The following is a 12713-nucleotide window of genomic DNA, read 5'->3' as shown; positions in this document are numbered from 1 at the left end:
AAGCCCGACGATGGTTCTGATGGCAACTCAGGTCAGAGTCGAAGCAGCCCACTCCAGCGATGGGTGACACTGGCCAGAATGGAGGGGGAGTAAAAGCCTGCTGACCTGTTACTTGGAGGTTAAGGAAGACACTACTATAAGTTTCCTTTCTTGGCCACTGGTTTCTCTCCGCTGAGGCTAGACATTTTGATGCCCCGGGAAAGAAATGGTGAGGACCCCAAGTCGGAGGAGTCATGCTTCTCGCACGCAGGTACCCTTCCCCTCCTCTCTGCCTTCACTCTCTGGCAGAGTCCTCTTGCTCCCCACCAAGAAAGTAAATGTAAGGCCAAGACTGTCCATCCCGACACCGGACTTGCTCCTTGATCTACAGGGTGAATGCTAAAGGAAATACGCAGTCTCCCCAGTGAAAATAAAACACTGGATTTTGCTATGAAAGTGACCATTCATTTGAGGGCAATATTTAAACTTGCCAGAAGGAAATGTTTTATTGATAAAAGCCCTGTACTCCTAGAACAGTGCCCAGTGTGAGGTACTCACTGCACGGATATATTCTCGAATAGCAATATGACTAGAACAGACTATGACACTCTGAGGTCATAATAACACAGGAACTCCAAAGGTCTGATCCCCACCTATGGGCCCCGATGGTATGGGAACGAGTGGGGTGGTGAGTGAAGAGAGAAGGGACACTGGATGGAGACAGCGGTGACTACAGAAATTTCCTTAACCTCTCTGAGCCTCACCTTTTGCGTCTTCAGAGCTGTACAGAATTTTTCCTACCTTGCAGCACTGTGGTGGAGACTTAAAGAGATAACACGTGCAAAGTGCTCAGCACGCTGCTGACATACAGCAGACACGCATATGCGGCTACACTAATAAAAAGTAATGGGCAGGTGGCCACCGGAGTTGCCCTCGATGTCCTCTGAAACGGTCCTGTTTTAACTATGACACCCATCCATCTGCCCTGCTTTTTCCTCAGGACGGTCTGGTGTCTTAAGTCCCATGGAGGCTTACTTGAGGATGCTGGACAGTCAGAGCCACATGGGAAGCGTGGCCAGGGCAGTCCTGGCCATGGGTGAGGTCCCCTTCAGGAAAGTGAAGGGGCGGCCAGGGTCAGCCTACAAGGGGTAAATGGGCTTCCTTCTCCTGACATGGTGGCCAGCTCTCCAGCCCATTTCATCCCTTATATCCTGCTCTGCTCAAAAGCCCACATCTCCACCTGAGTTAAGAGAAACAAGGTCAAATGACCAGACATTCTTAGCCGTTTTGGGTGGGAGCACCTCTGTGAAGAAGTGTGTTTGTGTGTGTGCGTGTGTGTAAATGTTGGAGGAAGGGGCATGATGACCTCTCTCAGACACACTAGAGGTAAAGGGAATGCCCCCATCAAATGTGGCCTTCACAAGTGGTCAATGACATCTCTAGCTACTCCCACCTATGTGGCAGAATGACAAATGTAATCCTTTTAAAAGGTCCCGCCACCTGCTCAGTCATTCCCAATAAGCTCACACAGCACTATGGAAAAACGGACACCAGGCTTCAGCCAGGGAAAAATCGAGTCGCCAGGGCACTGCCAACCAAACCGTCAAAGACCAAATAAAAAGCTTCATGAATTTCCGTCAGCAATATAACGCTTCCTGGCCTGAGCAAACATAGACCCGGCATATGAATTGTGAAGGGGGTTTGCATTAGCTTCAATGACCTGCAATGGCCGAAACAGAAACCTTAAGAAATGCTAGTCTCCATCAAGCTGCCTTCACTGGCTCTAATCCCGTTAGGGAGAACACGGCACTCTTCTTCCCGATCCCCCTCCCTCTGATGGAAAGCTTCACATCCCAGCACCATAAATACATTTCTGTGACCATGCCTGGAGAGGGGATCTCTGGGAGATGGAAGAGACAGAGTCACCCGTGACCTCGCTGAGTGCCTCTCCCTCCCTTTGACAATATTGCTGCTCTGTGTCTGACCACATGATTCATTCAGACCATCTGGCAATTGCCCAGGTAGGCCGGGTCCTTCTATCACAAAGTCAGGCTGAGAAAGGTTAAAAAAAAAAAAATTGGGTTCCACACTTTTCAGAAAACCCAAGTGAAGAGTCACTTGAAAGTCTGCTCAGGGCTACTGAATCATTGAGCATCTGTGGCAGCAGAAAGGAAAAGTAAGGCAAGAGAGAAAACAGCCTGCAAATACGTTAGGAAGAAGAAACCCAGCAAGGAGCCAAAAAGTGCCCTCAGTCTTCTGTGAGTAGAAATCTGGACCTCCTCGCGGCACTCGCCAAACCTCCCGCAGCCTCGCTCCTCCCCGGCTGCGCGCTCCTCTCCCTGCTCCCTGCCGCAGCCCTTATGCGCAGCCATCGCTAACCCCCGCCCCGCGCAGACACACACACACGTACAGAATGCGTGGCCGAAAGAAATGGCGACTTAATCTTCCACGTTTTATGAAATACATGCCGGTTCCCAAATGAAAGCTCAGTCCGAAGCAAGCCACTGACCCCAAACGAATCACTCATGCTCCTGCCCCTCATGAGGCAACCGACTCCCCCGCTGCTCCCACGACTTGGAGAAGGGCACTCCGCCCTCCGCTGCCCACCGCGGATGCGGCGCCGCCCACCGGCGCCCCGATCCCGCCGCCAGCCTCCACTTACCCCAGCGTGGTCATGGTGACGATGGTGTACCAAAAGGAGGCGGGGATGCTCGTGAACTTGCTGGCGGAGGAGCCCTTCTCGGCGTAAAACATCACAGTGGCGAAGATGATGATGGCCATGGTGAGGGAGAAGAGGAGGAAGCCGAGCTCGGAGGCACAGCTCTTCAGCGTGTAGCCCAGGATCCGCAGGCCCTGCGAGTGTCGCGAGAACTTGAAGATCCGGAAGACGCGGAAGACCCGGAGCGTGACGAAGGCGCCCGACACGTCCTCGTTGTTGGTCATGACCAGGCCGATGTAATAGGGCATGATGGCCACCACGTCGATGATGCTCATGACGCTGCGGATGAAGCGGTAGCGGCTGGGCGCCGCGAAGAGCCGCAGGAGGTACTCCACCGTGAAGATCATGACGCAGGCGGTGTCCAGGCAGAAGAAGGCCACCGAGTAGCGCTCGCCGCACGGCAGCTCCTTGCTCCCGGGCACCGTGCCGCACGGCACCGTCTCCACCACGTTGGTGATGACCGAGACGGCGATGAAAAAGCCAGTCACGTAGTAGAAGACCAAGGCCAGCGTGCTGGTGTGCGGGTTCTCGAAGGCCCGCCACATGGTCTGGCGGAAGCTGAGCGAGGGCATGGACTCCTGGTTGTTCTCCGAGTCGTTGTCGTCCATGAGCCGCTCGGCGTTCTCCCGCTTGCGGTCCTTGTACTCCTCGTAGCAGCAGTCTCCGATGATCTCGGGGAGGATGCCGTAGAAGGCCAGCTCGTCGTCGTAGGCCGAGATGCACTCGTAGCGCGGGTAGTGCAGCTTCCCGGTGCGGTAGAAGTTGAGCACGCAGCGGAACACTTCCGGGTCCCGGTCAAAGAAGTACTCCTTGGTGTCCTCGTTGAAGAAGAACTCCTTCTCCGTGCTGCCCAGCAGCGTGTCCGGGTAGCGCTCCAGCGTGGTCCGCCAGGTCTGGAACCTCCGCCCGCTCACGTTGAGCACGATCAGCTCATCCTGCCGCTTGTTCTTGTCGGCCGGGGCCAGCGGCATGGGGCAGTTGGCCACCGGCATCCACCCGATGGCCGCAGCCCGCGCAAAAGGCAGCCAGGCTGCCACTCCTGCTGCCATGGTGACTCCAGCTCTTGGGCCGGCCACTGTGCAGATACCGTGCGCACCAGCTTGGAGTTAGTTCAGCGACCCCTGGGAGACAGGAGGAGAGAGCAGAGAACCGGGTGAGTCCACGATCGTCTCCCATTGGGGAAATGGGACACAGGGAAGGGTCCTTGGTGAGGGAAACAGCAAAAGTCTTAAGGCAAATTTATTAAACTGAAGTCACCGCCTAAGAGAGAGGACTTCGTTCTCTTCTGTCCTCCCCTCCTAGGGAGGGCACCTAGCAAGGGCAGGCCGCTGTATGGGATAGCCAGATATTGTTAACCGCCTGACAAATTGTCAAGTTCCTGGAGGGCTCGGGAGCATGTGGAGGGGAAGCCTCTAGCAGGAAGATCTGGGAAGACACGGGAAATAATCAGCTCTGAAAGGTTATGGCGTTATTACGAATTTAAATTGGGAAAGGGTAAATGAGTTCTCATTAAACGAATTTCAAAGTGGGATAAACATGCTAATTTTTATTTCGCTCTTCACCCACCACGGTAATCAGGAATGGGGTGTGGATGAAGGAGATGGGGTAAACGCATTCTTTCTACTCCTCGCTGGAAAATTCTCTGAGATGGCAGGTGACTATAGTAGGGCCCAGGGCTTGGTAGAGCTCTGTCCCCAAGTCCCATGGAGATGGCTGTCCCTGGTGGGCTGCTACTCTCTGGGACACCTAGCAACCCAGTAGCCGATCACGACCCTCAGGGCCATGCTAGAAAGCCACTGGGAGAGGCCATGAGTCTAGGCAGGGTCCCTTCCCCACCTTGTAAAGGGACTCTTGGATTCTTGGTTCACCTGCCTTCCATGCATTGTACCTCTCCCTCCCAGAGGAAGCTGAGCCACACTTACTGCCATCTCCAAATCCCTCGCCTCCCATCTCCATCTGCCCACCATCCTGAGCTCCCTTGAGTTATGTAACAATACTCTTTCCCATGCCAGCCTCTGTCACCTGGCCCCACGCTGTCCTCGGAGGTTCCTTAGAGCTGGGCCACCTTGTCCCCTCACCCACTGCTCTCTGAACCACACTGTGTACACACATCCCTGTCACCTGTATGGATGGAGGGAACAATGGCGTGGAGAATTATATTTGGCTTTGGGGAACAGATTTACCTTCCCAGATCTGGCTTTTTAAAGACGATAGTGAGATGACTCTGCAATCCCCAAATGTACACCATCTGTGGGAAGACATGTGGTGACACAGAAACACACGTAACCGCAACGGGAAGTCGTTAGGGATTGACACACTTGCGTTCACTAATCCTAAACAGATCATACAGGACTAATTCTGACTTAGAAGCATTCGGACCCTCTAGAATTCAGTTATTTTGAGTCTGTGTTTAAGGAAGTGAGGCAGAGGTGAGTTTTGTCATGGATTTGAGCTTCCTCTCACCCTGTCAACCTGCTTCCTTCTCCTGCAGCCCGGCTCTTCTAGGATTTTTCGATCTCTACCTCCTCTCACTCCTGAGCTGCCACTGGGCTCTCCCACCTGGATGTCTCTGAAACTGGACAGGTTTAGCCTGGCTCTCCCTGCTTGCAAAAAGCTGCTCCTCACCTTCTGCTCTCGGCACTCCTGACCCCAGGCCTGTCACTTTGCCCACCTTCTTCATTGTTGCACCCAAAGAGGTGCCAAATCATGAGACGAAGGCTCTCACTGCCTTCATTAAGGCCCGAGTTCCCTCAGGCCTCCTTCCCACTGGTCTGCTTGTCTCTCATCCAACTGGCCCCTAACGCTGTTTCTCCTGTTCCCCAGAAATCCATTCTGCTCCGAGTCATCTCTCTAAAGCAAGGTTCTGACGGTGCTTTACAAAATCACAACCTACAAAGTCAAGTCCAAACTCTTTGGCGCAATTGGATCCTGGCTGATCATTCCAGCGCCGCATCTCATGCACCCATCCTAGCTTCCGGCAACAAGACCACAGACCGGCCCCCATGCACCCCTCGCGGGGGTCTGTGTCTGGGCGCTCTTCCTTCTGTTGGCAGTCCTTCTCCTTCAGCCCTCCTCGTGGAACCCTGCCTATTCCTCGCCCTCGCTGTGATGTCCCCTCCCCTCCCCACTGTGTTTGTCCCTCTTCTCTAGCGCCCATTACTCTCTGGCCTGGATTACAGACACTTTCTACATGCCTTGTGAATAATCATGGCGAACAGTAACTGAGAGGTTACTCCGTGCCAGGCACTGCACTGACTGTCCTCACTGCAACCCTAGGAAGAAGAGTATGAAGTTCAGCAGTCTGCCAGCTAGAAAGGGGCAGAACAAGGAGCCCAGTCTGGGCCCACACTGTAGCCGCGCCACACTGCCTCTCAAGCGCTTCCTGTAAGGAGAACATGTTTACCGAGGGCAGACTGTGCGCCAGGCACAGTGTCACATGCTTGCATGGACCATCCCAACTGGCCCCACATACAACCCAAGGTGGCACACACCACTGTCGTCCCCATTTTGCAGACAGGGAAGACGAAGCATGACGAGTCGTACTAACTGGCTAAAGGATGTAACAAGTAGGTAGAGAGATTTAAACCCAGGCAGTCTCAATGTGGAGTTCAAGGGTACAGCCGGGCCACTGCCCTGCTCTCCTCAGCTCGCACTAAGCTGCTGAAGGTTAAAGGCCCCAACACCTCAATTTTTTACATGACAACCGAGGAGGTAGCAGAGTGCACTGCATCAGTCATGCTCAAACTGCAAACCCTGACTTTACAGACGCCATTTGCCTTCCGTCGATTGTACTCCAGGCCTTGCTCATCTAGGCAGACAGTAAACTCTGAAGACTCCGAAGACAGCTCTGGATCAAAGGAATCCAGTGTAAGTGCCTCTGACTCACCGCGCCCTCAGTCAGTTTTCCTCAAAGAGCAGATTTCTGCCTCAGTTTCCCCATCGGCATGCTAAGAAGAATATTCACACGTACCTCTGCTCCCTCATAAAGGGAGTTTGATTCAAATGCCACAGAAGAAAAGAAGAATGACAATGACATTCCCAGTAAATGTCATCACTGAGAGAAGAGACAAACAGCACAGTTCTGATGAGCTCTTGATTACGGGAACCGAGGGGAGCGAGGAGGCTCAGTCATCTGCGGCGGTGGGTAATCCGCACGCCACCGACGGCAGCTCTGGGAACACGTCCTGGTGCGTGTTAGAGCTTTCTTCAAGAAACTTACCCTTGTAGCTCCCTATACTTCCCGTGGTTTACCAGGAGAATTTTAGGCCGTCGGCACACACTTAACTAGGTTTTCTAAGGAGCAAAGGGAAGTTTGGGAAGTAAGTGCTCAATTTAAACATTGGTCACAGATTAATTCAATCCAGTTTGTTAACATTGACTGAAAACTGGCACTGCTCGGAGCCCTGTTATAGGCACTTGTACAGGAAATATTTAGTGCAGCCCACAAAAAACTATGATGTGGACACTTCTGCCTGCAAGTTTCAGGTAAGGAGATCGAGACGCAGAAAGTCTCCTTCGAAGTGGCTAAATTCCATGGATACAGGGGTTGATGATTTTCCAATAGACCATTCATTGATCAGCTCATGGCCAAATGGCTTTCTTGACCTAGGTCTAGCCAGATCCTGGTGTCCCCCAGAGAAAAGGGCAGGGTGCAGAGACTCCCCTCACTCCATCCAGTGCAGCCAAGGGCACAGGGTCAAGAGGCCCTGCATTCCAGTTTCGGCTCTCTCCTGGACTCGCGAAAGCGAGGTACCATCACCCTCTGGGCCTGAGAATCCCCATCTGTAAAATTGGAGAATTGGACAAGAACGTGCCAAGGAGACTTTGGGTTCCAATAATCCTTGATTCTACTGGATCCAGGACATCCAGGCTGTTGCTCACTGTGACCTCTTCATGACTGTCACCCATGCAAAGCAGGAAGTAAAGCATCTGGGTTCGTTGCTGTGGGGACGGAGTTAGCTGGAGCCTCTTCTCAGCAAAGGCAGTTCTGAGAATTCCTGATGAGGCTGATGCCCAGAGCAGGGCACACAACCTGCATCACTCACAACTCAAGGCAATAGAAGGCCGGGTCCACCCACTGAACCCCGGAGAGTAAAGGGGGTTAGGCTCCCAGACCTTGGGTCCTGGACCTCAGACCACTAACATCCCTAGAATGGAGCTCGGAGAGGCAGGACCTTGAGGAGGTTCGAGTGGCAAAGAATAAGGGACATCTGAGCCAGGAAGTACCCTGCAGCACCCTACGTTGGCCGGACATGCAGTTCTGCCCCCTGAGAGGACTACGCCCTTCCCCTTCCCTTCGCCCAGTGCTGCGCCCCCCAATTCCCAAGCCTCGATGCCCTGCCAGTCTAAGCCTACCACCTTACCCTTTCCATCCCAGGACAATCTCTTCTCCAAGGGCCATGAGTTTTCACAGACTGCTTTCAGATGAATAACAGAGCTGGGGAAGGAAAAACAACCCCTCTCTATCTATCATAAAAGCTTTTGGTGCCAAAGCCAAACCTTTATCCCATGCATCAATCCAGGGCAATCTTCCCAAAGAAGGGCAGGCAAGAGCCATGCCATCTCCAGAGGCTTAAGGCCTGTTCCCCTGGTGAAAGGAACCAAAAAAGGAGCAACGACCCTACTGCTACTTTCTGTGTGTTGAGAGGGGGGTGTCTGGGTTTGGAAGGGGATGAAAAGTGTCCTACCAGATACCATGCCCAAGGCCACCCCAGCCATACCCCATACCCTCCACACAACCCCGCAGGCATGACCCAGCTCGAGTAGGGCTTCTCTGTGGCTCTCACTGTGACGCGGGCCCCTGACGGGCACCGACACCTCCTGGAGCCGACCTGGGTATGAATTCCTGCAACAGGCACAACAGTGCGGCCCCATTTCCAGCCAATGGCACTGCACATGCCTCAAATGCCAAGGTTTTACTAGGACGTGGACGCCTTACAAATGAAAAATCTGAAGCTATTTTTGTTTTTGGCAGAAGAGTTCGACAGTGGGAAAGATGGGGGTGGGGGGAGGTTGGGGAAGAGACATTTAAAACAGGTGAGCTCCGAAATGACAAAGGCAAAAAAATCCTGGAAAAAGGAAACACGTTTTCGTCTGCTGTAAAAAAATCAGCCTTGTTAAACAGCTCCAGTTTGGGAAGGAGAGGGCCCAATGTGGGCTAAGTGACCAGACAGCCTGTCCTGGGGACTGACGCCTACCCTGAGGGCACAGGCTCAAGGCAGCGAAAATGTCACATCACCAAGGCCTGCCCTTCAATGACCTCGCAGGGCGCCGGGGGTGCAGCATCTCTGGGACTTTTACTTTCCACAATTGTACATCACATCGCTCAACTCGGAATGGGGACATTCTGGGGGAGGGGAGGGTCCTGACACAATCCAGGGGCCTTTCTCCTGTGCCCACAGGGTTTGAGTAGGCATGCAGGAAACTGACGGGGTGCCAAGCTGAGGGTCCTTGGGGTACAGGCCTGGGACACATACACAGATCCTCTTCTCCCACAGTGCCACTCCTAGGCTGGCCGGGGTACTTTACTGAACTCTCTTTTCCTCCAATATCAACAGCAAAAGGGAACGAGCCACTAACCTTTTTTCCTCTGGGGTCCCTGTGTACTTGCACTCTGTTGCTTTCAAGCAGCGACAAAAAAAATAAAAATAAAGACATGAATTCCTGACTGTGTGCCAAAGTGGGAAAAGAAAGGTACACAGGCTTTGCTTTGAATTCATGCCCGCCCAGGAACCCCTTCTACAGACCTTAAACGCCCAGGTTCCCTTGAACTACCGTGAGTAAGGTGTAAATTTAATCATCATGCACATTCATGGAAAATACCAACACGCACCCTTGCCAGATCTTATAAACATATCGCTTTGTGCCTAAGACCACAAGAAAGTTCAGACACCCTCTCCTAAGAAATACAACGGCGTCTTCTCTGCTGTGAGATTCCAGGTCCCAAACCTCAGCCTGTTGCTGGCAGGTCACCGCTGCCCGGGATAAAAGCAGGACATTGTGGACTCTCAAATGTCAACACGAAGCTAGTGCAGGAATTTGGTTGATTGCAGGTAACTTCTCTGCCCAGTCGCTTCGGCGTCCCATCCCCAGTGTAAACACCTCTCAAAGTGAGTCTTTCGAACCCCCCATCCCACCCCACCCCGGCCGCGTTGGCCCCCTGTTGTCCTTGGAGACATTTTCCAGAGCTCGCAGGGTGGCAGCAGCATTGGGCAGGACCAGATGTGTGGACCCCCAGCCTCTGGTAGGCACACCGCAGGCTCGCTGAGCTAGAGAACTTTGCAAAGCGCCCCAAACTGCTCCCTGCTTCCGACCTCAGCCATTTCTCTCCTCTCTTCGCAAAGAGCGGGGGACCGAGAAAGCCGTCGCCACCTGCCGCCGGATCCCGGGGCGCTGCCTCTGGCACCCCCGAGAGAACGCAGGCCAATGGAAAGAGGGCAGAGGATCACACCCCCACCCCCCAACCTCACATCGCCTTGCTGCCCGGAGGTGGCTTCCCAGCCCGAGGGGACCTACGCCCCCGGGGCCGGCTGCCTGCTCCCCCGCGGCGCCGGCCCCACCCCCAATCCTTCCGGCGCCCCAGCGCCCACCCACCCGAGCGCGGGAGTGGGAGGGTGCCGCGTGGGCAGCTGGAGCAACAGGCGTGGGAGCAGCGCTCCTCACACTTCCTGGCTCCAGAAGGCTCGGTCGCGTCCCTCTTACCTTCGGCGAAGCAAGCCCGGGCCCCGCGCCCCGCGCGTGCAAGGAAGCCGCGGCCGGGAGCCGGGGGCCGCGGAGGCGCCGAGCGCCCAGCAGCGCGGGGGAGAGCCCAGCAGCCGCCTCCTCGCCGACGAAGTCTCGCTCGCTCCCTCCCTCGCTGGGTCGGTTCGTGCGTCCGTCTGTCCGCGGGCCCCTCCCTCCCCCGCCGCCGCCGCCGCCGCCGCCGCTCCAGCCCGGGTTTGGCAGCGCGTCCCCTCCCCGCCTAGCCTCTCCGCTCGCGGGCTCGCGGGCTCGCGGCTCCCTCGCTCGCTCCCAGCCCCCGCCGCTACCGGCGCCGCGCGGAGCGGAGCCCGGCGGCCACGGGCTGCCTGGCGAGGTCCCTCTCGCGGAGGGGGAGGCGGTGGGGGCGCGGCGCGGGCGGGGCGGAGAGGAGAGTCCGGGGGAGGCAGCGAGGCTGCGCCCTGGGCTCCCGACCGATCCCCGCCGGCGAGTGGCTCAGGCCTGGCCCAGGAGCGCGGGGCCGCCAGGCAGCGGAGGGAGAGATGAGGACCCGGAGGCTCGCCGTGGAAGGGTGCCCAGGGCGAGGGCGTGCGAGGGGGGTGTGACTCCAGCGCGAGTGTGTGAGTGTGTGCGTGTGTGAGTGTGTGTGTATAAAGGGGCGCGCGCGTGAGCGAGGGTTTGGGGGGCGGGGAGACGAGGCAGAACCTGGTTCGTTTCCCCGGGCGAGTGGAGGAATCCTAGGGTGTGCCTGGAGGTGGCGGAGTGTGCCGATGCCGGTGTGAGCGCGTGTGCCGGCGGGGGTGGGCACGGGGGTGAGCGTGGCAAGGTGAGCGCGGCTCGCGGGCGGGGGCGGAGCGCGGGGTAGGCGTGAGTGTGAGCTCGGAGGCGTGTGTGCTGAGGCCCCAGGGAGAGGTGGCTGGGAGCGCCAGTGCGTGCGAGCGCGGGGTGTGCGGAGACCTTGCTGGCTGTCTCTTTCTCGCCGACCGTTCATGCGACACCACCCCTAGCTTGCGGCCGAGCCCGGCCACCTGGAGAAGTGGAACCCTCCACCGCGCAAGCGTTCCGGCTCGCCGCGCTCTCCGCTCAGTTTGCTGGGGCTGGACAGGTCCCCGGGGTGGGGCGGCGGGTGGGGCGGGGACATTCACTGCCCTTCCCCCACGTAAGAGCCGCTCTCCTCCCGGGGCGCGAGGGGAAAGACCTGAAGGTAGGGATTCGCCCTCCTGTCCCACCACGTGTACCCAGTCCCCAGATCCGAGAGTCTGGACTTGGGAGCGTGAACTCTCAAACCGGATACGCCAAGTCCCTCGGTTCTTCCCCAAAGCCCACGGATGCCCACTGTCCGGTGCTTCCAGGATGGGGAGCGGGCGGGCCCGGAGCGTCCCTGGGGGAGCGGTATCCGATCCAGACTCCCACTCTCGCGGCCGCGGCGCGCGGAGGGCTCAGCCCCTGCGGACGGCGCTGAGTCGGCTCCAGCTTTCCCCGCGTCTCCCGCCCGGCGCCCGGAGTCCGGGATCTCGGCCTGGCAGCGGGGACCCGAACGCAGGGCTTGAGCGATCCCAGTTCTGGGTGCGGGGAGGTGTGTGCCTGAGACAGAGACCGAGGGAAAAGCAAAGTGTACAGTGAAAGGGAGAGTGTGCTTGAAAGAGCACTTCTAGCCCGGGCAGGGGCTGATCCAGAACGGGGTGCTGGTTTGTGAGAACTCCTACCTTGTTCCAGGTTATGGGTGGGGGTCGGTCACTGTGGTCGAGGCCCCTGTGGCCCCTGGCGGCTCGGAGCCCCTCTCTCACGCACTCCTCCCACTCCCCACAGGGTATCAGCAGAAAGGTGTACAATTGGCCTTCCAAGAGGTGGGCGTGGGCTGCATTAGCATTTGCCAGGAGTCCCAGAGCCGTGTGGGATTTGCATATTGATTTACATACAGTAATAATGATTAACAACACTGCCACTCCCTGGCAGACAGGGGAAGAATTCAGGGAAGGCCCTGGCGCTGCTCCCACCTACCTCCTCCCTTTTCTCTGAAGAAGAGCTAATTTTCTCACAACTGTGGACCTCAGCTGCCATGACCCTGGGAGTGTCTCAGACTCTGGGTGCGCAGGTCCAGGGAGGGGCACTTTCCTTCAGTCCTCCAGCTCCATGTCCGACCTGAGAGAGTTAAAACCCAATATTTTATTTCTGCTCAGGTTTGAACTCCTGTACATTCCTGTCTTTGTTTTGCATCTCGGGGGCACTCGAGAGCTGGGTCAGACCCAAAGTTTGGAGGCTTCAGAGAAGTGAGCTGAGAGCACCCTCCTCCTCCAGAGAGGCCGACTGATGGGAT

General features: G+C 56.4%; 1 protein-coding gene across 5 annotated transcripts in view; it reads right to left on the bottom strand.

Annotated features, from left to right (window-relative positions):
- The window catches only part of KCND3 (potassium voltage-gated channel subfamily D member 3), a 184079-nt gene extending 171573 nt beyond the window's left edge, over window positions 1-12506 (bottom strand). For 2 of the 5 annotated variants that reach the window (XM_016124306.2, XM_016124310.2), the window contains exons 1-2: window positions 12103-12175; window positions 2642-3819 (exon numbers count right to left, since the gene is read on the bottom strand). In XM_016124306.2, coding sequence (XP_015979792.1) covers window positions 2642-3747 — 1106 coding nt within the window. In that variant the 5' untranslated portion in view covers window positions 3748-3819; window positions 12103-12175. Of the gene's footprint in view, window positions 1-2641; window positions 3820-4881; window positions 5957-10399; window positions 10527-12102; window positions 12176-12397 lie in introns of those variants that run through there. The other 3 variants (XM_016124307.2, XM_016124309.2, XM_036235252.1) reach the window with 3 other exon arrangements.
- Window positions 12507-12713: the final 207 nt, after the last annotated feature.

This window comes from Rousettus aegyptiacus, unplaced genomic scaffold (assembly GCF_014176215.1).
Source record: "Rousettus aegyptiacus isolate mRouAeg1 unplaced genomic scaffold, mRouAeg1.p scaffold_m13_p_17, whole genome shotgun sequence".
In the NCBI taxonomy this organism is placed as follows: domain Eukaryota; kingdom Metazoa; phylum Chordata; class Mammalia; order Chiroptera; family Pteropodidae; genus Rousettus; species Rousettus aegyptiacus.
This window is presented reverse-complemented; position numbering and strand designations above follow the sequence as displayed.